Source organism: Oncorhynchus kisutch, unplaced genomic scaffold, assembly GCF_002021735.2.
Source record: "Oncorhynchus kisutch isolate 150728-3 unplaced genomic scaffold, Okis_V2 scaffold871, whole genome shotgun sequence".
NCBI classification, from domain to species: domain Eukaryota; kingdom Metazoa; phylum Chordata; class Actinopteri; order Salmoniformes; family Salmonidae; genus Oncorhynchus; species Oncorhynchus kisutch.
In genome coordinates, this window is record NW_022262816.1 from 43,021 (window position 1) to 67,521 (window position 24,501).

A 24,501-nucleotide genomic window follows, 5' to 3' on the forward strand; every position below is an offset into this window, starting at 1 on the left:
AAGAAAAAAAAAGTATAGATACACAGTGTGTGCAAATGGAATGAGGTGGTAAGGCAATAAATAGGCCATAGTAGCAAAGTAATGACAATTTAGCAGATTAACACTGGAGTGATACTGGTGTGCAAAAGAGCAGCAAAGTAAATAAAAACAATATGGGGATGAGGTAGGTAGATTGCATGGGCTATTTACAGATGGACTATGTACAGCTGCAGCGAATATAGACAGACAGCAGGGTAACCCATAGGGCCCTGCAGAGAGACAGCAGGGTAACCCATAGGGCCCTGCAGAGAGACAGCAGGGTAACCCATAGGGCCCTGCATGACCAAAGATTTTAAAAACTACACCATGTCCAGAAAATTTTGTTAGGGTCAGTCAATTTTTTACTAACTGGCCCGGTCATGTCAGTGAGAAACAAAGTTAGCATTGGACCTGGTCTCAGCCTACGAAAAGGATCCAGAGTTTCACCCAACCAGGTGATTGCGATGAGGAAAAACTCCAGGCCCCAGAAAAGACAGGTATGAATTTTGCCACACCACATTTAGGGTCTGTGGTGCCACCTCTGCTTTAAATACTATAAATTGTAAATGTCTGAAGAGCATAGCGTAACAGTCTTAACATATAAGATTCCATTACTCCATAGTTTCACTTGTTTTACTTACCTAGTTAAATAAAATGAACAGGAATATTAACCATGTATTGCTTCAAAATATGTTAAAACGCTGTCAACTACCTTGTCCATTTCCCAGCTGAGTCAGTTTATGTATTAGTCTTGATTAAATGTAGGGTTAAGGAGTGGTTTCGCAGACAGATTTCACTTGGTCCCAGACTAGAAATTATATTGGCTGGATATTTTCCATTGACCTTGCTTTTTAGTCCAAGACTAGGCTTAATCTGTCTGGGAAAACCTCCCCATAATGTTTAAGTGAGTGGAATGATGTCTAACATGAAAAAATATGTTTACATGACCAGGTACATTAATGGGGTAAACCTACTCTAAGAGTATGTATTAGGTTGTTTGAAAAGGTTTGAATCCTAATCAACCCATCCAATGGGAGTACATCGGTTGTGGAGGTATAGTAGATGAATTAAGCTTCAGTATTCTAGCAGCAGTTAAGCCATTTATTCTGAAAAGCCTAGTTTCTGCATAGGTCAAAATAGCTTTTGCATTTCCTTTCTTTATTGGCTTGTGACAAAAGTAAATATTTCACTAATACCATTTGCATTAATTACATTCAAGCAAAGACACGTTTGGAGTACCTTGGGTCTTGCAGCTGTGACCATTTGGTTCCAGCAGATATCCTTGGTGACAGCGGCACAGGAAGGAGCTGCGGGTGTTAAGGCAGGTGTGGCTGCAGACAGGTGGTAGGACCTCATTACACTCGTCAACATCCACACAGGACAAACCGTTAGCCTGGAGCCGGAAGCCTGCAGCACAGATGCACCTCTGTAGGAGACAGAAGGACCACATGTCACAGCCACACTTCTGTAGGCCAACAAGTTGGGTTTTGTTTTAACTCACCGGTCCATGGGGGCTTAGGGCATTGTCTAGGGCAAGTGACTAGGGTTAAGGCGTGTTGTGTGGCATGGTCTAAGGTGTGTAGCTAGGGCGTGGTGGGGGTCATCGTTGGGCTGCGGGTGTGAAAGACTCAGCAGTCTACAGGCATTACATTTAGCTAAAACATTCCTGTAGCTCTGTTGGAATAACTTTAATAGATCACTGACAACTTCTGGAAACAGAAGATGCTCTACATTGACTTAAGTCCAGCTTATAAATAGCCCACATTTACATATGTAGCCTAAGAAACAAGGTTCATGAAACTGATAACTTGCTAGTAACAGATGATTCATAATCTGACCATCTGAAACTCACTAAGATAATACCGATGATACAGCAGAAATCCATGGTTATAACATCTACCGAAAAGACAAATGCCAATGGGGCGGTGTTGCGGTCTATATTCAGAACCACATTCCTATAAAGTTGAGGGGATCTCATGTTAAATACTGTTGAAGTAATAAGGCTACTGGTTTACCTCCACCTAAAGACCATTCTGGTGGGAAGCTGCTATAGACCAAGTGTTAACAGCCAGTATCTGGATAACATGTAAAATGCTTGATATGTTATCACAGGTATATTCTCTGGGTGACCTAAATATTGACTGGCTTTCATTAAGCTGCCCACTCAAGAAAAACCTTCACACTAGTGTCTGCAAACAAACTGGTTCAGGTTCAGTAAACCTACCAGGGGAGATATACAGCACAGGAATGAAAACATGTATTGATCACATCTTCACTTATGCTTCAGAAATCTGCTTTAATGCATTAAACAAGCATGTTGTTTTCATTCCAAATCCATTGGATGTAGTGATCACAATATGGTAGCTATATCTAGGAAAGCTTAATTTCCAAAGGCTGGGCCTAATAGTGTGTATAAGAGGGCATACAAAAACATTTGTATTGATTCCTATGACGTAAATAATATTTGCTGGTCTGGTGTGTAATTAGGAGCAACCATATGCTGCATTTGACACAACAAAAAAAGTTCAATACATTGCACAGACAGAAATAAAGAATTCTCCGGGAAGATGAGACTGATGAGTAGTTAATCATGGCACACATGGGATGAGTCCAGGTACATTAATTCACCCGACCTAGAATCAAATGCCGACCGTACACAATCAACAGAATTCTCTTTGGTTATAGTCACAGTGTATATGTTCCCCCTCGAGCAGAAACGACAGCCCTCAATTAACTACACTGGACTTCGTGCAAACTGGAAACCACATATCCTGAGGCTGTATTTATAGTAGCTATTTATAGTAAAAAAGCAGGTCTGAGGAAAATGCTACCAAATTTCTAACACATTGCCTGTAGTACTCGCTCTTCAAATACTCGGCCACTCTCCCTTCTGGGATGCCTGCAAGGCCCTCCCCCGGCCCTCCGTTCGGCAAGTCATCTCAAAACTCCATTCAGATTCCCTTCCTATAGGCAGAAACTCAAACAGGAAGTAAAAGTGGTCTTGCAGGTCAATTCAACCCTGGTCTGACCAATCGGAATCCAAGCTTCAAGATTGTTTTGATCAAGCGGACTGGGATATAAGCGGACTGGGATATAAGCTAACACCCCGATGTAAATCAAGTACATTAACTTTCAGCCATCTCCCTCCAAATGCACACAGGAATATGCCTTTGTTACAGACATTCCGTAACGAAGCTGAAACTAACACGTTCTAAAACAAATACTGTCACAATATTTTCAACATAGAATGTGGGTCAGAGGCGATCTAAAGAATTTCATGTGACCCGATTCAGGAAACTAGGCATATGTCGCAAGTCACGACTTCACAGGAGAGCTATTTGCTCTCCATTTGTTGGAGGATCACATTTTGAAATCAGTGGAATTAGAGTATGATAGCTAAGGAGACGTAGAAAACACCAGTCTTAAATTTACATCTTCAAACTAAGGGAAACCGTGGTATTGCATTCCTGACAGGGTGACGCGTCCATGATGCATGTTGATGTATACAGGTAAGATAGCTAGCTACATTCGGATACATGTTTTCTAATTCCGACAAAGTCGTTTCATTTCAAGATAGTGGACTGTTAGCTAGCTAATATTGGCTGGCATTATTTGTTTCCCAGAGCCGTTTGCTTTTCTAGTTAGAGCCTAATGTTAGCTAGCTAACATTGGACCTGGTTGGTTAGCCCCCAGCACTGTGGCATTGTTGCCACTTCGTTCATTGTTGTTTAACTAGCCAATGTTAGCTGGCTGCCTCGTTAGCTTACGTTATGTGACGTGTCTACAGCACCCATTGAATATGGCCGCGGTCAGTAAACGTCTGCAAAAAGCGTAATGAAATTGTTGCCAGCAGAGCGGTTTAGGCTGTTTATGTTATCCAGAGGTAAACAAATCGGCCAGAGCGTGAAATGTGCACTCCAAGAGCAACGGGATGGTGGGGATAAAGCTTAAGAGGATGTGAACGATGCTTAATGGTGTAGACAGAGCCTTTCACTAGATACCAAAACATTCAAAGGCCATTTTCTCAAGTGGGTTTACAACTTTCAAAGCAGAATTACTTTCCAAAAACAATTTCACATTGCTACATAAGACCGAATCCAGGTGGTGAGTCACATTGGCTCATTTTGTGATGCCATTAAAAATAGAGGAAATACTGTGACTTGAAACATATAAACACACACTGTGTGAAGTGTCCATCCTCTTAAGTTGTGTAAAATATGAACAATGTGTTTTTGTTGATAATGTGATCAATTTCCTCTTAGAAACTTTTCTATAACTTTGTACAAGTAGGCACCGCCCCCTTGAGAAAGGTCAGATGGCATGTCAGCCTCATGAACTGCCCCTTTTGAAGAACTGTATAAAATGTTTAATTAACCTAGACCAGAAAGGCGGCGCGCTGCAGCTAACGTCTAAAGTGGTTTGAACTCTGAAATCTCAACGAGGTAGAGGTGAGAAGCTCACCTCCCGGACAAATCACTGTTACAGCTGATTAGCTGCCCTAAGTATCTAGAAAAGTGAATTTAAGTGAGACCATTCTACTACTCAACACCCCACTAGTAACCATTGACACAGCTGGCTAGCTTATCTTCAATGACTCATTTTCCAGAGCGAATGGAAGAACAGATGGATGGGGACCCCTTTTGGACAATCAGAGCGTTACAAGTGTGCCATGGAAAGGCCCAACCAACCCCTTTCCAAGGCCCTGTAGGAGAAATACACTAAGAACCAAATACATTCATGATTTTACTCCAAACAGACGGTGGTTCGTGTGCAAAGTACATTATTACTGTGAGAGTAGTTTCTAAATGTACCAAAGTATTAAGTCTCTACCTCTTGCCCTCCATGTCTTTTCTAAGAAGCCACCATATCGTTGTCAGTCCGCTAGGGACCTGTGTCTAATGTTTGAAGTGTGTATATATCCTGTGTAACCATTTAGTTAGCTATTAAATGAACCAATTTGTGTAGCACTGAATCATAAGGCTTTTGCAGATGCAGGAGGTTACGACTTTTCAGAATGATGATATGATACGAGATTATGATTTTAAAGGTTGACCATTTATGGATGTGATAGTAAAGACATTTAGAGTATATCGGGAGATGGTAACTCTTTAAACAGCTCGTGGTGCCCCAAATCCTAATGAGTTAATTGTTACATGATTAATTCAATTCAGTAAGAATTAAACAGTTAGTTGATCAGATAAAAAGTAAAGTTAAGACACTGTGAATATGGCAGAATACAAACAGTTTAGTTATGCCCTACGTAAGGCAACCACAGGCAAAACATCAGTACAGAGACAGTGGCATCCCTATTCAACAACTCAGACATGTAGCAGGGACTGCAGACAATCACGGATTACAAAGGGAAAACCAGCCACGTCGGACACCGCTCCAGGACAAGTTAAACACCTTCTTCACCCTCTGAGGATAACATGGCACCACTGACGCAGGCCTCAAGGACTGTTGGCTCTCATTCTCCGTGGCCAACATGAAGTAAGACATTAAAGCGTGTTAACCCTCGCATGGCTGGCAGCACAGACATCCCTAGCCACATCCTCAGAGACCAACTGGCTGGAGTGTTTACAGATATTAAATCTCTCCTTAGCCCAGTCTGCGGTCCCCATTTAATTCAAGATGTTCACCATTGTTCCTGTACCCAAGAAAACAAAAAGGTAACTAAATGACTATCACCCCGTAGCACTCACCTCCACCATACCCGACACCCACCTCAATTTGCATACAGTCCCAAAAGATGATGCAATCGTCATCACACTGCAAATGGCCATTTCCAATCTGGACAAGAGGAATACTTCCAGTACCAGTCAAAAGTTGGGACACCTACTCATTCAAGGGTATTTCTTCTTTACTATTTTCTACATTGTAGAATAATAGTGAATCCATCAAAACGGTTGTAACCCCCAAGCATTTTACATTAGATTCTTCAAAGTAGTCACCCTTTACCTTGACAGCTTTGCACACTCTTGGTATTCTCTCAACCAGCTTCATGAGGAATGATTTTCCAACAGTCTTGGAGTTCCCACATATGTTGAGCACTGAGGTCCATCCCATCCCATCTCAATTGGGTTGAGGTTGGGTGAGTGTGGAGGCCAGGTCATCTGATGCAGCACACCATCACTCTCCTTGGTAAAATAGCCCTCTAAATAATTGTCAGCTGCAAAGCACACCCACATCACACCTCCATGCTTCAGGGTGGGGAAAAAACTAATCAAATTGTATTTGTCATACACACATGATTAGCAGATGTTAATGAGTGTAGCGAAATTCTCTACACGTGGAGAAAATCTGTTCACCTACTGTCTCAGACACAGCGGTTGGAACCAAAAATCTCAAATTTGGACTCCGACTAAAGGACAAAATTCCACCACTAATGTCCATTGCTAGTTTTGCTTGGCACAATCAAATCTTTCTTATTGGTGTCGTTTAGCGGTTTCTTTGCAGCAATTTGTACACGAAGGCCTGATTCATGCAGTGTCCTCGGAACAGTTTATGTTGAGCTAGGTCTGTTAAATGAACTCTGAAGCATTTCTTTGGACTGCAATATCTGAGGCTGGTAACTAATGAACTTATCCTCTGCAGCATAGGTAACTCTGGGTCTTCCTTTCCTATTGTGCTAAATACTTGACATTTCCCAGATTGACTGACCATGTCTTAAAGTAACAGACTGTTGTTTCTCTTTGCTTATTTGAGCTGTTCTTGCCATAATATGGACTTGATCTTTTACCAAATAGGGCTATCTTCTGTATACCACCCCTACCTTGTCACAACACAATTGACTTTTAAGCTGGTATTGTATGTAAAAATGTGATTCATTGACGACAGCTCAGCCTTCAACATCATAGGATGTTGGTCCGTCAGCAAGTCCAGGGTGGTGTTCAGCTTATCCTCGGGGCCCTGAGTCTAAACCCCACCCAGTGCAACTGGGTCCTGGACTTGCTGACGGACCACCCCCAGGTGTTGAAGGTAGGACAACGCTGATCCTCACAGGGGACCCCTCCTGTACTCTGCTCAGCCATGACCGCATGGCCACTCACACCTTCAACGCAATCATCAAGTTTGCAGACAACAGTAGTAGGCCTGATTACCAACAAAGACGACAGCCTACAGGGAGGAGGTGAAGGTCCTGGTGAAGTGGTGCCAGGAAAGAACCTCAACGTCAAGGAGTCGATGGTGGACTTCAGATGTAGCACTCCCCCATCCACATCAACGGGCGGCAGTGGAGAAGGTGAAAGGCTTAAAGTTCCTCAGTGTACACATCACTGACAAACTGAAATGGTCCACAGTGTGGTGAAGGCGCAACAGCTCCTCTTCAACCTCAGGAAGCTGAAGAAATTTGGCTTGTCACCTAAAACAAACTTTTACAGTTGCGCAATCGAGAGCATCCTGTCGGGCTGTATCACCGCCTGGTACTGCAACTATACCGCCCACAACAGCAGGGCTCTCCAGAGGGTGGTGCGGTCTGCCCAAAGCATCACCGTGGGCTAACTACCTGACCTCCAGGACACCTACAGCACCGACATCACAGGAAGGCCAGAAAAGAGCATCAAGGACAACCACCCGAGCCACGGCCTGTTCACCCAGCAATCATCCAGAAGGCGAGGTCAGTACAGGTTCATCAAAGCTGGGCCCAAGAGACTGAAAAACATCAAAGCCATTACGCTTAAAAAGCCATCACTAGCCAGCCTCCAACCAGTACCCTGTTCTGAACTTAGTCATTGTCACCACCCACTTACTCAACCCTACAGAGGCTTCTTGTACATAGACATGGAATCCCTGGTAATGGAACTGATCACTTTAATGTTCACATACTGTTGTACTCATTTCATATGTATATACTGCATTTTAATCCATGCCATCCTGTTCAACTTTTGCTGTATACACACACTATTCTACAGATTAAATATTTAGTATATCCACATACTGTCTCATACAGCCCCTTCTAACCACCCATATTTACACTACGGACTCCAACGTTGCTCATTCTAGTATTCATATAGGTCTTAATTCTATTATTTTTCTTTCAGATCTGTGTGTATAGTTGTGAATTGTTAGATATTACTGCAGTGCTGGAGCTAGGAACACAAGCATTGCTCTACACCCGCAACACCTGCTAAATATGTGAATGTGTATGTGACCAATACAATTTGGATGGAAACTGAGGATAACTGGACGATATTGCCACATCTTCAATCTAAGCCTACAAGATAGTGAGCCCTCATTCCTAGAGGGAAGCAAAAGTAATTCCGCTACCCCAAAATAGTTATACCCCCTTTACTGGCTCAAATAGCCTGTTAACAAACCTTTGTATCTAGTCAAAAGTTTACTATGCTATTTTACAGTAAAGGAATGTACATACTTTCAGCATGCTTGTAGGGAAAGGCATACAACATACATGCCACTTACAAAAATGACTGATTGGCTGAGAAATGTATGATTAAAGATTGTGGGTGCTATTTTGTTAGACTTCTGTGCAGCTTTTGACATTATCGACCACAGTCCGCTGCTGGATAAACTTGTATTATGCTTTACAACCCCTGCTATATTGTGGATAAAAAGTTAGCTGTCTATCAGAGGGTGCTCTTTAAAGGAAGATGTTAACGCAACTGTAGCAAAATGCTTGTGCTTCTAGTTCCGACAATGCAGTAATACCTAACACACAAAGTAAATGTGTGGAATAAGAATACGTAATTATAAAAATATGGATGAGCGATGCAGAGCGGCATAGGCAAGATGCAGTAGATGGTATAAAATACAATATATACACATGAGAAGAGTAATGCAAGATAATGTAAATATTATTAAAGTGACTAGTGATCCATTTAATAAAGTGGCCAATTATTTTGAGTATGTATGTAGACAGTAGCCTTTCTGTGCTAGTAATTGCTGTTTAACAGTCTTGATGGAAGCTGTTTCAGTCTCGGTCCCAGCTTTGATGCACCTATACTGACCTATACTGACTTTTTTATTTTATTTCACCTTTATTTAACCACGTAAGCTAGTTGAGAACAAGAGCTCATTTACAACTGCGACCTGCCAAAGATAAAGCAAAGCAGTGCGACAGAAACAGGGTGGAATGAAATGGAATAAACAAGAAAAAAAGTCTATATACAGTGTGTGCAAATGGCATGAGGTGGTAAGGCAATAAATAGGCCATAGTAGCAAAGTAATTATAATTCAGCAGATTAACACTGGAGTGATAGATTAGCAGATGGTGTGCAAGTAGTGATACTGGTGTGCAAAAGAGCAGCAAAGTAAATAAAAACAATATGGGGATGAGGTAGGTAGATTGCATGGGCTATTTACAGATGGACTATGTACAGCTGCAGCAATCAGTTAGCTGATGTTTAAATTTAGTGAGGGAAATGTAAGTCTCCAGTGTAAGTCTGAACCGTCCAGAGTAGTGATGCTAGTCAGGCGGGCGGGTGCAGGCATCAAACGGTTTAAAAGCATGCATTTGGTGTTACTAGCATTTAAGAGCAGTTGGAGGCCACAGAAAGAGTTTTGTATGGCACTGAAGCTCATTTGGAGGTTAGTTTACAGTGTCCAAAGGGCCAGATGTGTAGTCTGCGTAGAGGTGGAACAGGGCGTCACCCACAGCAAGAGCAACATCATTGATATATACAGAAGAGTCGGCCCGAGAATTGAATCCTGTGGTACCCCCATAAACTGCCAGAGTTCTGAACTGTCTTCGAAGTAGTTGGTGAACCAGGCGCGGCAGTCATGTGAGAAACCAAGGCTATTGAGTCTGCCGATAAGAATACTTTGACAGTTGAATGCCTTGGCCAGGACAATTAACACAGCTGCACAGTACAGTCTTTTATCAATGGCGGTTATGATTTCGTTTAGGACCTTGAGCATGGCTGAGGTGCACCCGCAACCAGTTCAGAAACCGGATTGCACAGCGGAGAAGATTCCAAATGGTCAGTGATCTGTTTATTAACTTGGCTTTCAAAGACTTTAGAAAGGCAGGGCAGGATGATAGGTCTAACAGTTTGGGTCTAGTGTCTCACCCTTTGAAGAGGGGGATGACCGCAGCAGCTTTCCAATCTTTAGGGATCTCGGAGAAAAAGAGGTTGAACAGACTGGTACTAGGAGTTGCAGAGCAGTTGGCGCAGCCAAAAGGAAAGCATGGCCAGCAGTAGAGAAATACTTATTGAAATTGATTATCATGGATTTATCGGTGGTGACCGCGCCGCCTAGCCTCGGTGCAGTGGGAAGCTGGGAGGAGGTGCTCTTGTTCTCCATGGACTTTAGTGTCAAAGCATTTTCGTTTTGCAGGCAATGACCGCTGACATCCTGATTGAAAACTGCATAGGTGTATTTGGAGGGCAAGTTGGTCAGGATAATATCTATGAGGGTGCCCATGTTTTCAGATTTAGGGTTCTACCTGGTGGTTTCCTTGATAATGTGTGTGAGATTAGAGTATCTAGTTTAGATTGTAGGACTACTGGGGTGTTAAGCATTTAAGGTCAGAACGAATAACTCTGAAGACAGATGGGGGGGCAATCAATTCACATATGGTGTCCAGGGCACAGCTGGGAGCTGAGGTGGGTCTATAATAGGCAGCAAGAGCGAGACTTATTTCTGGAGAGTCATTTTTTCAATTAGAGGTGCGAACTGTTTGAGCATAGACCTGGAAAGTAGGACAGAACTTTGCAAGCCATCTCTGCAGTAGATAGAACTGCCAGAGGGGGAGGAGTTGCAATCTTGACAGAAAATGTTGTAGTTGGGTATGGAAGTCTGAATTTTTGGTGGCCTTCCTGAACCAGGATTCAGACATGGCAAGGACATCAGGGTTGGCGGAGTGTGCAAAAGCAGTAAGTAAAACAAAGTTAGGGAGGAGGTTTCTGATGTAACATGCATGAAACCAATGTTTTCAATTACATTAGTGCCTGGGGACACACAGGGCCCTGGATTAGCCTCCACATCACCCGAGGAACAGAGGAGTAGGGTGAGGGTACAGCTAAAGGCTAGCAAAACTGGTTGTCTAGTGCATTGGGGACAGAATTAAAGGAGCAGATTTCTTGGCGTGGTAGAATAGATTCAGGGCAAAATGTGCAGACAGGGGTATGGTGGGGTACGGGTACAGTGGAGGTAAACCCAGGCAATGAGTGATAAGAGCGGTTGCATCTCTGGACATGCTGGTTATACTGGGTGAGGTCACCGCGTGTGTGGGAGGTGGGACAAAGGAGGTATCTAAGGCATATGCAGTGGGACTAGGGGCTCTGCAGTAAACTAAAACAATGATAATTATCCTAAACAGTATACAAGGCATATTGACATTTGAGAGAGACAAAGCGAGGCATAAAGCAATCACAGGTGTTGATTGGGAGAGCTAACTAAGTCAACAACGGGTAAGACAACAGCTAATCAGCTAAGTCAAAAACAGGTTCAATGGCGATGAATGGGCAGAGAGGGTCGGTTAACTACACACAGGGCCTGAGCTCGGGGCTAGGGCCGACAGAAACAAAGGTAAACAATGTGGAGTACCGTGATAAATTAACAGTCCAGCAGGCATCAGCTATGTAGCAAAGTAATCATAGGGTCCAGTGTAGAGCAATAGATGAAATAGGGGAATGCTAGGTCGTTACTACGCTAGTACGCGGGAGCAACTGAGTTTAAAGTTAGCGGTCCGGGGTAAATAGAAGCATCTGCTCCATCGTCCAGCAAAGGCCGGTTGAAGGCACAGCTGATGAAATTACATCTGCGGACCAGTCGTGGTGGTACGAAGGGACCTAGCGAAAGAGGTATTGTAGTTGGTAATTTTGTTTGCTAGCCGGGAGATGAGTCTGGCTCAGGGCTAACTTCGGGGCTGGGTCACTCACTGGCAGCTAGCTGTGATGATTAATGGTCCAGGGTTTATGGCAGAAATCTGGCGTTGTAGTGGAGAAATACAGTCCGAGGCTGGCAGGTATTATCCAGGCTAAAAAAATAGCTGGTGCCTGAGCAGAGGGTAAAGGTCGCTAGCAGTGGCTAACAGTGCCTAAATGGCTAGTAACTTAACTAATTAGCTGGCAACCTTCTGATGAATGTTTTGGGTTATAGGTTCTAAAGAAATTGCAGATCCGTGTCACATTGAGTGAGGCGGGTTACCGGAAGGTATGTTTAATTTAAAAATGGAAAAAGATATTGAAAAACAAATTGGAATATAACCTAAAAGACAAAAAATACGAAAGTAAACGAGAGGACAACAAACCACGTCTGCACTGCGATGCCATCTTGCCTTCTGGATGTTAGCGGGTTGTATAAGCAGCTGGTGGTTGTTGTTCTTGATATTTTTGGCCTTCCAGTGACATCGTGTGCTGTAGTTGTCCTGGAGGGCAGGTAGTTTGCCCCGGTGATGCGCAGTGCAGACCGCACCACCCTCTGGAGAGCCTTGTGGTTGTGGGCGATGCAGTTGCCATATGAGGTGGTGATACAGCCCGACAGGATACTCTCAATTGTGCATCTGTAAAAGTGTTTTAGGTGGCATGCCACATTTCTTCAGCCTCTGCGTAAAGCCAGTGTGTATGCGGAGGACTCCACACCATACACGTCAGCTACTACAGCGAGTGAAATCTCTGCAACCCTTAAAGAGCTGCAGTTTCAGAATGGGTGGCAATAAATAAGTTAGTCCTAATATTTAAAACTAAAAGCAAGTTATGACTATGGACTAACTGCTTTGAGTCAAACTATTGTGAACTGTCATTTTCAAAACATTGATACAACAGTAGCTAAGATGGGGAGAAGTATGTCCATAATAAAGCACTGCTCTGCCTTAACTATCAACCAGGCAGGTACTACAGGCCCTAGTTGTCTCACCTGGACTACTGCCCAGTCGTGTGGTTGGCTGTCAAATTACAATCGGCTCAGAACAGGGCAGCACAGCTGGCCCCTAAAATGTACACAGAGCTAACAATAATAGCCAATGTCAATTGCTCATGGATCAAAGTAGAGCTTTACTTCATCACTACTTGATTTTGTAAGAAGGGTTGACATGCTAACTGCACCGAGGTGTCTGTTTAAAATACTAGCAGACAGCCCAGACAGCCATGCATAATGCACAAGGCATGCCACCAGAGGTCTCTTCACAGTCCCCAAGTCCAGAACAGACTATGGGAGGCGCACAGTACTACATAACGCCATGACTACATGGAACTCTATTCCACATCAGTTAACTGATGCAAGCAGTAGAATCAGATTTTAAACAGATAAAAATGAAACTTATGGAACAGCGGGGACTTTAAGGGTCACAAGCATACTAACACGTACTCTACCCACACGTAACATGGATTTTGTTGTGTAGATGTGGTAGTAGAGTAGTGTCCTGAGGGTACACAATGTGTTGTGAAAAGTGTTAAATGTAATGTTATGCAGGACCGGGTTTTGAAAACCCTGGGTTGGGGTACTAACCGGTCCGTAAGGGGTGCTGACACAGTGCTGGTCACATTGGGGGGTCCCAGGGCTGGAGCAGTTATTGGTGGAACAACCGTGCCCCTCGTCAGATCCATCAGGACAGTTGATGATTTGGTCACAGAGCAGGGAATGGTCCACACACTCTCCACTACCACACTGGTAAAGCTGGTTGGAGCACTTCAACTGGTCACCTACAGTAAAACAACAGACTGGTCCACACACTCTCCACTACCACAGCTGGTTGGAGCACTTTACCTGGCCAACTACAAATGTAACCATAACCCTTTGTGTAAGCTCACATCCGGCCTCGTCACTGTAGTCCTCACAGTCTTTCTGTCCATCACACCTCCAGGTTGCAGGGATACACTGGGTCTTAGAGACACAGCTCCACTGGAACTCCCCACACGTCACTGGAGACACCTTACAGTTCTGAAGTTTACCCAGAATTTAGAGATGGGTTAAGGTAAATTGATTGTGAGAGATTTGGGAAATTAACCTAGCATGCTAGTTTGTATTGGTTTCCAAAACTACCTTGGACTTCCTTAATACTGGTCATGGAGCCATAAAAGTGGTATCCATGAGTTCATCTGGCTGTGAGCAAGTATATAAATGTTTTGCACAATCATTTTAAAGTGAAGGTTAATATTAGGCGGGTTCCTCACCATCTCGTCTGAACCGTCCTGGCAGTCCTGTTCCCCGTCACACAGCCATTCCTCCACAAGACATTCGTGGCTGTTTGGGCAGCGGAGCTCCGGGGGACAGTGGGGGGGTTTGGCACAGCCCACCTCGTCAGAATGGTCTCCGCAGTCAGCATGGCCGTCACAACGGAGAGCCTCAGACACACACTGACCATTACTGCACTGATACTGCTGCTGGCCACAAATAATTGCCACTGGGAGGAGAGCGAGATGGCAGAAGCAGAGGAGAGCAATGATTGCAAAAGACTAAGTAGAAACGGGTTCAGAACAAGGTGGAAATGGTTTCTAAACATGGAACCACATCAATGAAATGGGTTCTAAACAACATGGAACCACAGTGGAAATGGGTTCTAAACACCCATTACAATGGAAATGGTTTTTAGAGATCAGGCTCATACCACAGTCTTCCTCATCAGAGCCGTCCACACAGTCTCGCTCTCCATCACAAATGAAGGTTGCTGGGATACAGCGGCCATTGTTGTCACAGCGATGACTGCAGCTCTTGGTGGGCTTGAAGCAGTCCATTTCATCAGAACGGTCCTGGCACTGGGCCTTCCCATCACACACCTGCTGCTGGTCGATACACTTCTTCCCATGAGCACACTGGAACTGACCTGAGGTAGGAACCAATGAGCACACTGGAACTGAGCAAACAACCAATTAGCACACTGGAACTGACCTAAGGACATTGATATGAATGGATGGATTTGTGCTGAAACTGTCCACTTGTGATTAAACACATTACACCAGATCAAGAGGTGAGCTTCTGACCTGCTTTGCAGAGGAGCTCACAGTCCTGTTCGTCTGATCCATCCTTACAGTCCACCTCGCCATCACAAACATGGCTATACAGGACACACTCTCTCCCATCCTTGCACAGTCTAGAACCCATACGGCACTTCAGGGGTGCAGTTTGGGATGTTGGAGCAGCTATCGTTGGACAGCCAATCTCATCTGAGCCATCATGGCAATGAGCGCGTCCATCACAAACCAGACTCCTCTCAATACATTTCCTCCTGTCCTTACACCGGAACTCACCTGGGAGACACACATAAGAGGGACCATGAAGAAAGGTTAAGAGGGTTTAAGGGGTTTTCTGGGTGGCAAAGCAGTACCAAATATCAGAACGCATTAATATATCTACCTCGGTTTGGACATTTAGTAATGCAGGACTCCTCGTCAAAACCATCAGGGCAGTCTCTCAATGTGTCACACAGCTGAGTTTGGGAGATGCACAAAGTTGAGCCCCGACACATCACTGATGGACTGGTACAGGTCTGAGCCAGAGTTGGCAGGACAGGAGGAAGGGCCTTGTTAGAATCTAGGGAGAGAGGTTACATTAGATGAATTTAAAGACTCCTCATCCTTCTGTACCAACTGTCCAAGTAGTCAGCAGTGTCTCACCACAGCGTTCCTCATCAGAGCCGTCCGAACAGTCTCTCTCTCCATCACAGAGGAAGGTTTCTGGGATACAGTGGCCATTGTCACAGCGATGCCTGCAGCTCTTGGTGGGCTTGAAGCAGTCCATTTCATCAGAACGGTCCTGGCACTGTGCCTTCCCATCACACACCTGCTGCTGGTCGATACACTTCTTGCCATGAGCACACTGGAACTGACCTGAGGTAGGAACCAATGAGTACACTGGAACTGGGCTAAGGACATTGATATGAATGGATGGATTTGTGCTGAAACTGTCCACTTGTGATTAAACACATTACACCAGATCAAGAGGTGAGCTTCTGACCTGCTTTGCAGAGGAGCTCACAGTCCTGTTCGTCTGATCCATCCTTACAGTCCACCTCGCCATCACAAACATGGCTATACAGGACACACTCTCTCCCATCCTTGCACAGTCTGGAACCCATACGGCACTTCAGGGGCGCAGTTTGGGATGTTGGAGCAGCTATCGTTGGACAGCCAATCTCATCTGAGCCATCATGGCAATGAGCGCGTCCATCACAAACCAGACTCCTCTCAATACATTTCCTCCTGTCCTTACACCGGAACTCACCTGGGAGACACACATAAGAGGGACCATGAAGAAAGGTTAAGAGGGTTTAAGGGGTTTTCTGGGTGGCAAAGCAGTACCAAATATCAGAACGCATTAATATATCTACCTCGGTTTGGACATTTAGTAATGCAGGACTCCTCATCAAAACCATCAGGGCAGTCTTTCAATGTGTCACACAGCTGAGTTTGGGAGATGCACAAAGTTGAGCCCCGACACCTCACTGATGGACTGGTACAGACTGGCTGAGCAGGAAGAATATCTGGAATGGTTGTAGTTGGAGCCAAATAAGCTGTAGTAAGTGGAACTGGAGATTCTGTAGGCAGAGAGTATTACCAAGATAATGGACAAGCCTTTTACACTCTACCCAGAACAAGTCTAATGAAGCGTTAGTTTCCCCAAAACAATTCAGCACAAAGGGTTAGACTGTAGGTAACATGTCTCACCTGCTAATATACAAGCTAGTAAACATTTTCCACTGTCAAATCCAATTTTATTTGTCAGATACACATGGTTAGCAGATGTTATTGCGAGTGTAGCGAAATGCTTGTGCTTCTAGATCCGACCCTGCAGTAATATACAAGTAATCTAACAATTTCACAACAACTACCTCATACACACACAAGTGTAAAGGAATTCATAAGAATATGTACATAAAAATATATGAATGAACGATGGCCGAACAGCATAGGCAAGATGCAGTAGATGGTATAGAGTACAGTATATACATATGAGAAGAGTAATGTAAACATTATATAAAGTGGTATTGTTTAAAGTGGCTAGTGATACATTTATTACATCAATCTCTCATTATTAAAGTGGCTAGAGATGAGTCAGTATGTTGGCAGCAGCCACTCAATGTTAGTGATGGCGATTTAACAGTCTGATGGCCTTGAGACAGAAGCTGTTTTTCAGTCTCTCAGTCCCCGCTTTGATGCACCTGTACTGACCTCGCCCTCTGGAGGATGGCTGGTTGAACAGGAAGTGGCTTGATCTTTTTGGCCTTCCTGTGACATCGGGTGGTGTAGTTGTCCTGGAGGGTAGGTAATTTGCCCCAGTGATGCGTTGTGCAGAGCTCACTACCCTCTGGAGAGCCTTACGGTTGTGGGCGGAGCAGTTGCCGTACGAGGCAACAGCCCGACAGGATGCTCTCGATTGTGCATCTGTAAAAGTTTGTGAGTGTGTTTGGTGACGAGCCAAATTTCTTCAGCCTCCTGAGGTTGAAGAGGCGCTGCTGCGCCTTCACCATGCTGTCTGTGTGGGTGGACCATTTCAGTTTGTCCGTGATGTGTACGCCAAGGAACTTATCTTCCCACCTTCTCCACGACTGTTTCGTCGATGTGGATAGGGGGCTCCTCTGTCTGCTGTTTCCTGAAGTCCACGATCATCTCCTTTGTTTTGTTGACCTCGAGTGTGAGGTTATTTTCCTGACCACACTCAGAGGGCCTTCACCTCCTCCCTGTAGGCCGTTTCGTCGTTGTTGGCAATCAAGCCTACCACTGTAGTGTCGTCTGCAAACTTGATGATTGAGTTGGAGGCGGGCATGGCCACCCAGTCATGGGTGAACAGGAGAGGGCTGAGAACGCACCCTTGTGGGGCCCCAGTGTTGAGAATCAGGGGGGGGTGGAGATGTTACCTACCCTCACCACCTGGGGGCGGCCCGTCAGGAATTCCAGGACCCAGTTTCACAGGGCGGGGTTGAGACCCAGGGTCTCGAGCATAATGACGAGTTTGGAGGGTACTATGATGTTAAATGCTGAGCTGTAGTCGATGAACAGCATTCTTACATAGGTATTACTCTTGTCCAGATGGGTTAGGGCAGTGCGATTGCGTCGTCTGTGGACCTATTGGGGCGCTAAGCAAATTGGAGTAGGTCTAGGGTGTCAGGTAGGGTGGTGGTGATATGGTCCTTGATTAGTCTCTCAAAGCACGGAAGTGAGTGTTACGAAGCGGATAGTCATTTAGCTCAGTTACCTTATCTTTCTTGGGAACAGGAACAATGGTGGCCCTCTTGAAGCATGTGGGAACAGCAGACTGGGATAAGGATTGATTGAATATGTCCGTAAACACACCAGCCAGCTGGTCTGCGCATGCTCTGAGGACGCGGCTGGGGATGTCGTCTGGGCCGGCAGGCTTGCGAGGGTTAACACGTTTAAATGTCTTACTCGCGTTAGCTGCAGTGAAGGAGAGCCCACAGGTTTTGGTAGTGGGCCGTGTCTGTGGCACTGTCTTGTCCTCAAAGCGAGCAAAGTTGTTTAGTTTGTCTGGGAGCAAGACATCGTGGTCCGCGACAGGGCTGGTTTTCCTTTTGTAGTCTGACTGTAGACCATGTCACATACCTCTCGTGTCTGAGCCGTTGAATTGCAACTCTACTTTCTCTCTATACTGACGCTTAGCTTGTTTGATTGCCTTGGAGGGAATAGCTACACTGTGTATTCGGTCATGTTTCTGGTCACCTTGCCCCGATTAAAAGCAGTGGTTCGTGCTTTCAGTTTTGCGAATGCTGCCATCAATCCACGGTTTCTGGTTGGGGAAGGTTTTAATAGACCCTGTGGGTACAACATCACCGATGCACTTGCTAGTAAACTTTTTTTGGTGTGTGTGGGGTTTATAAGGTACTCATTTAAAAATATATATGATTATTGTTGCAGATGTACAGTTTGTGTAGATTGTAACATGTCCTATAAATAACCTTTTCTGCACATTAGTTGTCGATTTTGACAGGATATTTATCTATATGTGTAGTCAACAGGAGGCAGCATCATTTTTTACTTACGTTTTAGGAATATACATTTCAACATTCATTTCGAATGGTATTGTACTTAATCAGTAAAAACTGCTGAATGAGTCCCAAAGCGTGCTGAGTCTTAATTATTTTGATATACCCCCCTGCCTATTCAGTGAGCCATCATTTAAGATTCATACAAAAAACATTACAAGAATATTGATGTCTTGACTTTGTCCAAGGTAAGTTATTAAAATTAGGTAAATTGACAACGCACACTTTCTTTAACTGCAATGTTAATATGCATTACATGGCATTGTAGATTTGAGATGTCTTTTGACCTAATGTTCAACGCTTTCAGACAATGTGCTTATTCGCGATAAAAAAAATGCGCACTAAAATTTCAAAAAGATTAACTTACGTTAACTGATTAACTCTGACAGCCCTACAAAAACATTGTATAACCTTTGTCACATTGTTGACCGTGTACTGCAAGTGGCAGTTCTGTCCGGCTCCCCATTTTTGGGACGTCATGCCATTTTATAAACACCGTCAGACACTAAGTCGATTTAGAAAACGTCCCGACTTACCAAAGTGGAACCACAGTCAGAAATCAAACTCACCACCACAGTCCTGTTCATCTGATCCATCCTTACAGTCCACCTCTCCATCACAAACATGGCTATGCAGGACACACTCTCTCCCATCCTTGCACAGTCTGGAACCCATACGGCACTTCAGGGGCGCAGTTTGGGATGTTGGAGCAGCTATCGTTGGACAGCCAATCTCATCTGAGCCATCATGGCAATGAGCGCGTCCATCACAAACCAGACTCCTCTCAATACATTTCCTCCTGTCCTTACACCGGAACTCACCTGGGAGACACACATAAGAGGGACCATGAAGAAAGGTTAAGAGGGTTTAAGGGGTTTTCTGGGTGGCAAAGCAGTACCAAATATCAGAACGCATTAATATATCTACCTCGGTTTGGACATTTAGTAATGCAGGACTCCTCATCAAAACCATCAGGGCAGTCTTTCAATGTGTCACACAGCTGAGTTTGGGAGATGCACAAAGTTGAGCCCCGACACCTCACTGATGGACTGGTACAGACTGGCTGAGCAGGAAGAATATCTGGAATGGTTGTAGTTGGAGCCAAATAAGCTGTAGTAAGTGGAACTGGAGATTCTGTAGGCAGAGAGTATTACCAAGATAATGGACAAGCCTTTTACACTCTACCCAGAACAAGTCTAATGAAGCGTTAGTTTCCCCAAAACAATTCAGCACAAAGGGTTAGACTGTAGGTAACATGTCTCACCTGCTAATATACAAGCTAGTAAACATTTTCCACTGTCAAATCCAATTTTATTTGTCAGATACACATGGTTAGCAGATGTTATTGCGAGTGTAGCGAAATGCTTGTGCTTCTAGATCCGACCCTGCAGTAATATACAAGTAATCTAACAATTTCACAACAACTACCTCATACACACACAAGTGTAAAGGAATTCATAAGAATATGTACATAAAAATATATGAATGAACGATGGCCGAACAGCATAGGCAAGATGCAGTAGATGGTATAGAGTACAGTATATACATATGAGAAGAGTAATGTAAACATTATATAAAGTGGTATTGTTTAAAGTGGCTAGTGATACATTTATTACATCAATCTCTCATTATTAAAGTGGCTAGAGATGAGTCAGTATGTTGGCAGCAGCCACTCAATGTTAGTGATGGCGATTTAACAGTCTGATGGCCTTGAGACAGAAGCTGTTTTTCAGTCTCTCAGTCCCCGCTTTGATGCACCTGTACTGACCTCGCCCTCTGGAGGATGGCTGGTTGAACAGGAAGTGGCTTGATCTTTTTGGCCTTCCTGTGACATCGGGTGGTGTAGTTGTCCTGGAGGGTAGGTAATTTGCCCCAGTGATGCGTTGTGCAGAGCTCACTACCCTCTGGAGAGCCTTACGGTTGTGGGCGGAGCAGTTGCCGTACGAGGCAACAGCCCGACAGGATGCTCTCGATTGTGCATCTGTAAAAGTTTGTGAGTGTGTTTGGTGACGAGCCAAATTTCTTCAGCCTCCTGAGGTTGAAGAGGCGCTGCTGCGCCTTCACCATGCTGTCTGTGTGGGTGGACCATTTCAGTTTGTCCGTGATGTGTACGCCAAGGAACTTATCTTCCCACCTTCTCCACGACTGTTTCGTCGATGTGGATAGGGGGCTCCTCTGTCTGCTGTTTCCTGAAGTCCACGATCATCTCCTTTGTTTTGTTGACCTCGAGTGTGAGGTTATTTTCCTGACCACACTCAGAGGGCCTTCACCTCCTCCCTGTAGGCCGTTTCGTCGTTGTTGGCAATCAAGCCTACCACTGTAGTGTCGTCTGCAAACTTGATGATTGAGTTGGAGGCGGGCATGGCCACCCAGTCATGGGTGAACAGGAGAGGGCTGAGAACGCACCCTTGTGGGGCCCCAGTGTTGAGAATCAGGGGGGGGTGGAGATGTTACCTACCCTCACCACCTGGGGGCGGCCCGTCAGGAATTCCAGGACCCAGTTTCACAGGGCGGGGTTGAGACCCAGGGTCTCGAGCATAATGACGAGTTTGGAGGGTACTATGATGTTAAATGCTGAGCTGTAGTCGATGAACAGCATTCTTACATAGGTATTACTCTTGTCCAGATGGGTTAGGGCAGTGCGATTGCGTCGTCTGTGGACCTATTGGGGCGCTAAGCAAATTGGAGTAGGTCTAGGGTGTCAGGTAGGGTGGTGGTGATATGGTCCTTGATTAGTCTCTCAAAGCACGGAAGTGAGTGTTACGAAGCGGATAGTCATTTAGCTCAGTTACCTTATCTTTCTTGGGAACAGGAACAATGGTGGCCCTCTTGAAGCATGTGGGAACAGCAGACTGGGATAAGGATTGATTGAATATGTCCGTAAACACACCAGCCAGCTGGTCTGCGCATGCTCTGAGGACGCGGCTGGGGATGTCGTCTGGGCCGGCAGGCTTGCGAGGGTTAACACGTTTAAATGTCTTACTCGCGTTAGCTGCAGTGAAGGAGAGCCCACAGGTTTTGGTAGTGGGCCGTGTCTGTGGCACTGTCTTGTCCTCAAAGCGAGCAAAGTTGTTTAGTTTGTCTGGGAGCAAGACATCGTGGTCCGCGACAGGGCTGGTTTTCCTTTTGTAGTCTGACTGTAGACCATGTCACATACCTCTCGTGTCTGAGCCGTTGAATTGCAACTCTACTTTCTCTCTATACTGACGCTTAGCTTGTTTGATTGCCTTGGAGGGAATAGCTACACTGTGTATTCGGTCATGTTTCTGGTCACCTTGCCCCGATTAAAAGCAGTGGTTCGTGCTTTCAGTTTTGCGAATGCTGCCATCAATCCACGGTTTCTGGTTGGGGAAGGTTTTAATAGACCCTGTGGGTACAACATCACCGATGCACTTGCTAGTAAACTTTTTTTGGTGTGTGTGGGGTTTATAAGGTACTCATTTAAAAATATATATGATTATTGTTGCAGATGTACAGTTTGTGTAGATTGTAACATGTCCTATAAATAACCTTTTCTGCACATTAGTTGTCGATTTTGACAGGATATTTATCTATATGTGTAGTCAACAGGAGGCAGCATCATTTTTTACTTACGTTTTAGGAATATACATTTCAACATTCATTTCGAATGGTATTGTACTTAATCAGTAAAAACTGCTGAATGAGTCCCAAAGCGTGCTGAGTCTTAATTATTTTGATATACCCCCCTGCCTATTCAGTGAGCCATCATTTAAGATTCATACAAAAAACATTACAAGAATATTGATGTCTTGACTTTGTCCAAGGTAAGTTATTAAAATTAGGTAAATTGACAACGCACACTTTCTTTAACTGCAATGTTAATATGCATTACATGGCATTGTAGATTTGAGATGTCTTTTGACCTAATGTTCAACGCTTTCAGACAATGTGCTTATTCGCGATAAAAAAAATGCGCACTAAAATTTCAAAAAGATTAACTTACGTTAACTGATTAACTCTGACAGCCCTACAAAAACATTGTATAACCTTTGTCACATTGTTGACCGTGTACTGCAAGTGGCAGTTCTGTCCGGCTCCCCATTTTTGGGACGTCATGCCATTTTATAAACACCGTCAGACACTAAGTCGATTTAGAAAACGTCCCGACTTACCAAAGTGGAACCACAGTCAGAAATCAAACTCACCACCACAGTCCTGTTCATCTGATCCATCCTTACAGTCCACCTCTCCATCACAAACATGGCTATGCAGGACACACTCTCTCCCATCCTTGCACAGTCTGGAACCCATACGGCACTTCAGGGGCGCAGTTTGGGATGTTGGAGCAGCTATCGTTGGACAGCCAATCTCATCTGAGCCATCATGGCAATGAGCGCGTCCATCACAAACCAGACTCCTCTCAATACATTTCCTCCTGTCCTTACACCGGAACTCACCTGGGAGACACACATAAGAGGGACCATGAAGAAAGGTTAAGAGGGTTTAAGGGGTTTTCTGGGTGGCAAAGCAGTACCAAATATCAGAACGCATTAATATATCTACCTCGGTTTGGACATTTAGTAATGCAGGACTCCTCATCAAAACCATCAGGGCAGTCTTTCAATGTGTCACACAGCTGAGTTTGGGAGATGCACAAAGTTGAGCCCCGACACCTCACTGATGGACTGGTACAGACTGGCTGAGCAGGAAGAATATCTGGAATGGTTGTAGTTGGAGCCAAATAAGCTGTAGTAAGTGGAACTGGAGATTCTGTAGGCAGAGAGTATTACCAAGATAATGGACAAGCCTTTTACACTCTACCCAGAACAAGTCTAATGAAGCGTTAGTTTCCCCAAAACAATTCAGCACAAAGGGTTAGACTGTAGGTAACATGTCTCACCTGCTAATATACAAGCTAGTAAACATTTTCCACTGTCAAATCCAATTTTATTTGTCAGATACACATGGTTAGCAGATGTTATTGCGAGTGTAGCGAAATGCTTGTGCTTCTAGATCCGACCCTGCAGTAATATACAAGTAATCTAACAATTTCACAACAACTACCTCATACACACACAAGTGTAAAGGAATTCATAAGAATATGTACATAAAAATATATGAATGAACGATGGCCGAACAGCATAGGCAAGATGCAGTAGATGGTATAGAGTACAGTATATACATATGAGAAGAGTAATGTAAACATTATATAAAGTGGTATTGTTTAAAGTGGCTAGTGATACATTTATTACATCAATCTCTCATTATTAAAGTGGCTAGAGATGAGTCAGTATGTTGGCAGCAGCCACTCAATGTTAGTGATGGCGATTTAACAGTCTGATGGCCTTGAGACAGAAGCTGTTTTTCAGTCTCTCAGTCCCCGCTTTGATGCACCTGTACTGACCTCGCCCTCTGGAGGATGGCTGGTTGAACAGGAAGTGGCTTGATCTTTTTGGCCTTCCTGTGACATCGGGTGGTGTAGTTGTCCTGGAGGGTAGGTAATTTGCCCCAGTGATGCGTTGTGCAGAGCTCACTACCCTCTGGAGAGCCTTACGGTTGTGGGCGGAGCAGTTGCCGTACGAGGCAACAGCCCGACAGGATGCTCTCGATTGTGCATCTGTAAAAGT

The 24,501-nt window shown here is 44.5% G+C and overlaps 1 protein-coding gene across 6 annotated transcripts in view; it reads right to left on the bottom strand.

Annotated features, from left to right (window-relative positions):
• Positions 1–24,501, bottom strand: part of LOC109876922 (low-density lipoprotein receptor-related protein 2) — an 81,691-nt gene that overhangs the window by 31,081 nt on the left and 26,109 nt on the right. For 2 of the 6 annotated variants that reach the window (XM_031816792.1, XM_031816791.1), the window contains exons 20-33: positions 23,438–23,644; positions 23,080–23,331; positions 19,841–20,047; positions 19,483–19,734; positions 16,244–16,450; positions 15,871–16,137; positions 15,531–15,743; positions 15,271–15,447; positions 14,898–15,164; positions 14,525–14,740; positions 14,091–14,320; positions 13,728–13,857; positions 13,426–13,619; positions 1,258–1,444 (exon numbers count right to left, since the gene is read on the bottom strand). In XM_031816792.1, the coding sequence (XP_031672652.1) occupies positions 1,258–1,444; positions 13,426–13,619; positions 13,728–13,857; positions 14,091–14,320; positions 14,525–14,740; positions 14,898–15,164; positions 15,271–15,447; positions 15,531–15,743; positions 15,871–16,137; positions 16,244–16,450; positions 19,483–19,734; positions 19,841–20,047; positions 23,080–23,331; positions 23,438–23,644 (3,006 nt within the window). The remainder of the gene's footprint in view (positions 1–1,257; positions 1,445–13,425; positions 13,620–13,727; positions 13,858–14,090; positions 14,321–14,524; positions 14,741–14,897; positions 15,165–15,270; positions 15,448–15,530; positions 15,744–15,870; positions 16,138–16,243; positions 16,451–19,482; positions 19,735–19,840; positions 20,048–23,079; positions 23,332–23,437; positions 23,645–24,501) is intronic. The other 4 variants (XM_031816794.1, XM_031816793.1, XM_031816796.1 and 1 more) reach the window with 4 other exon arrangements.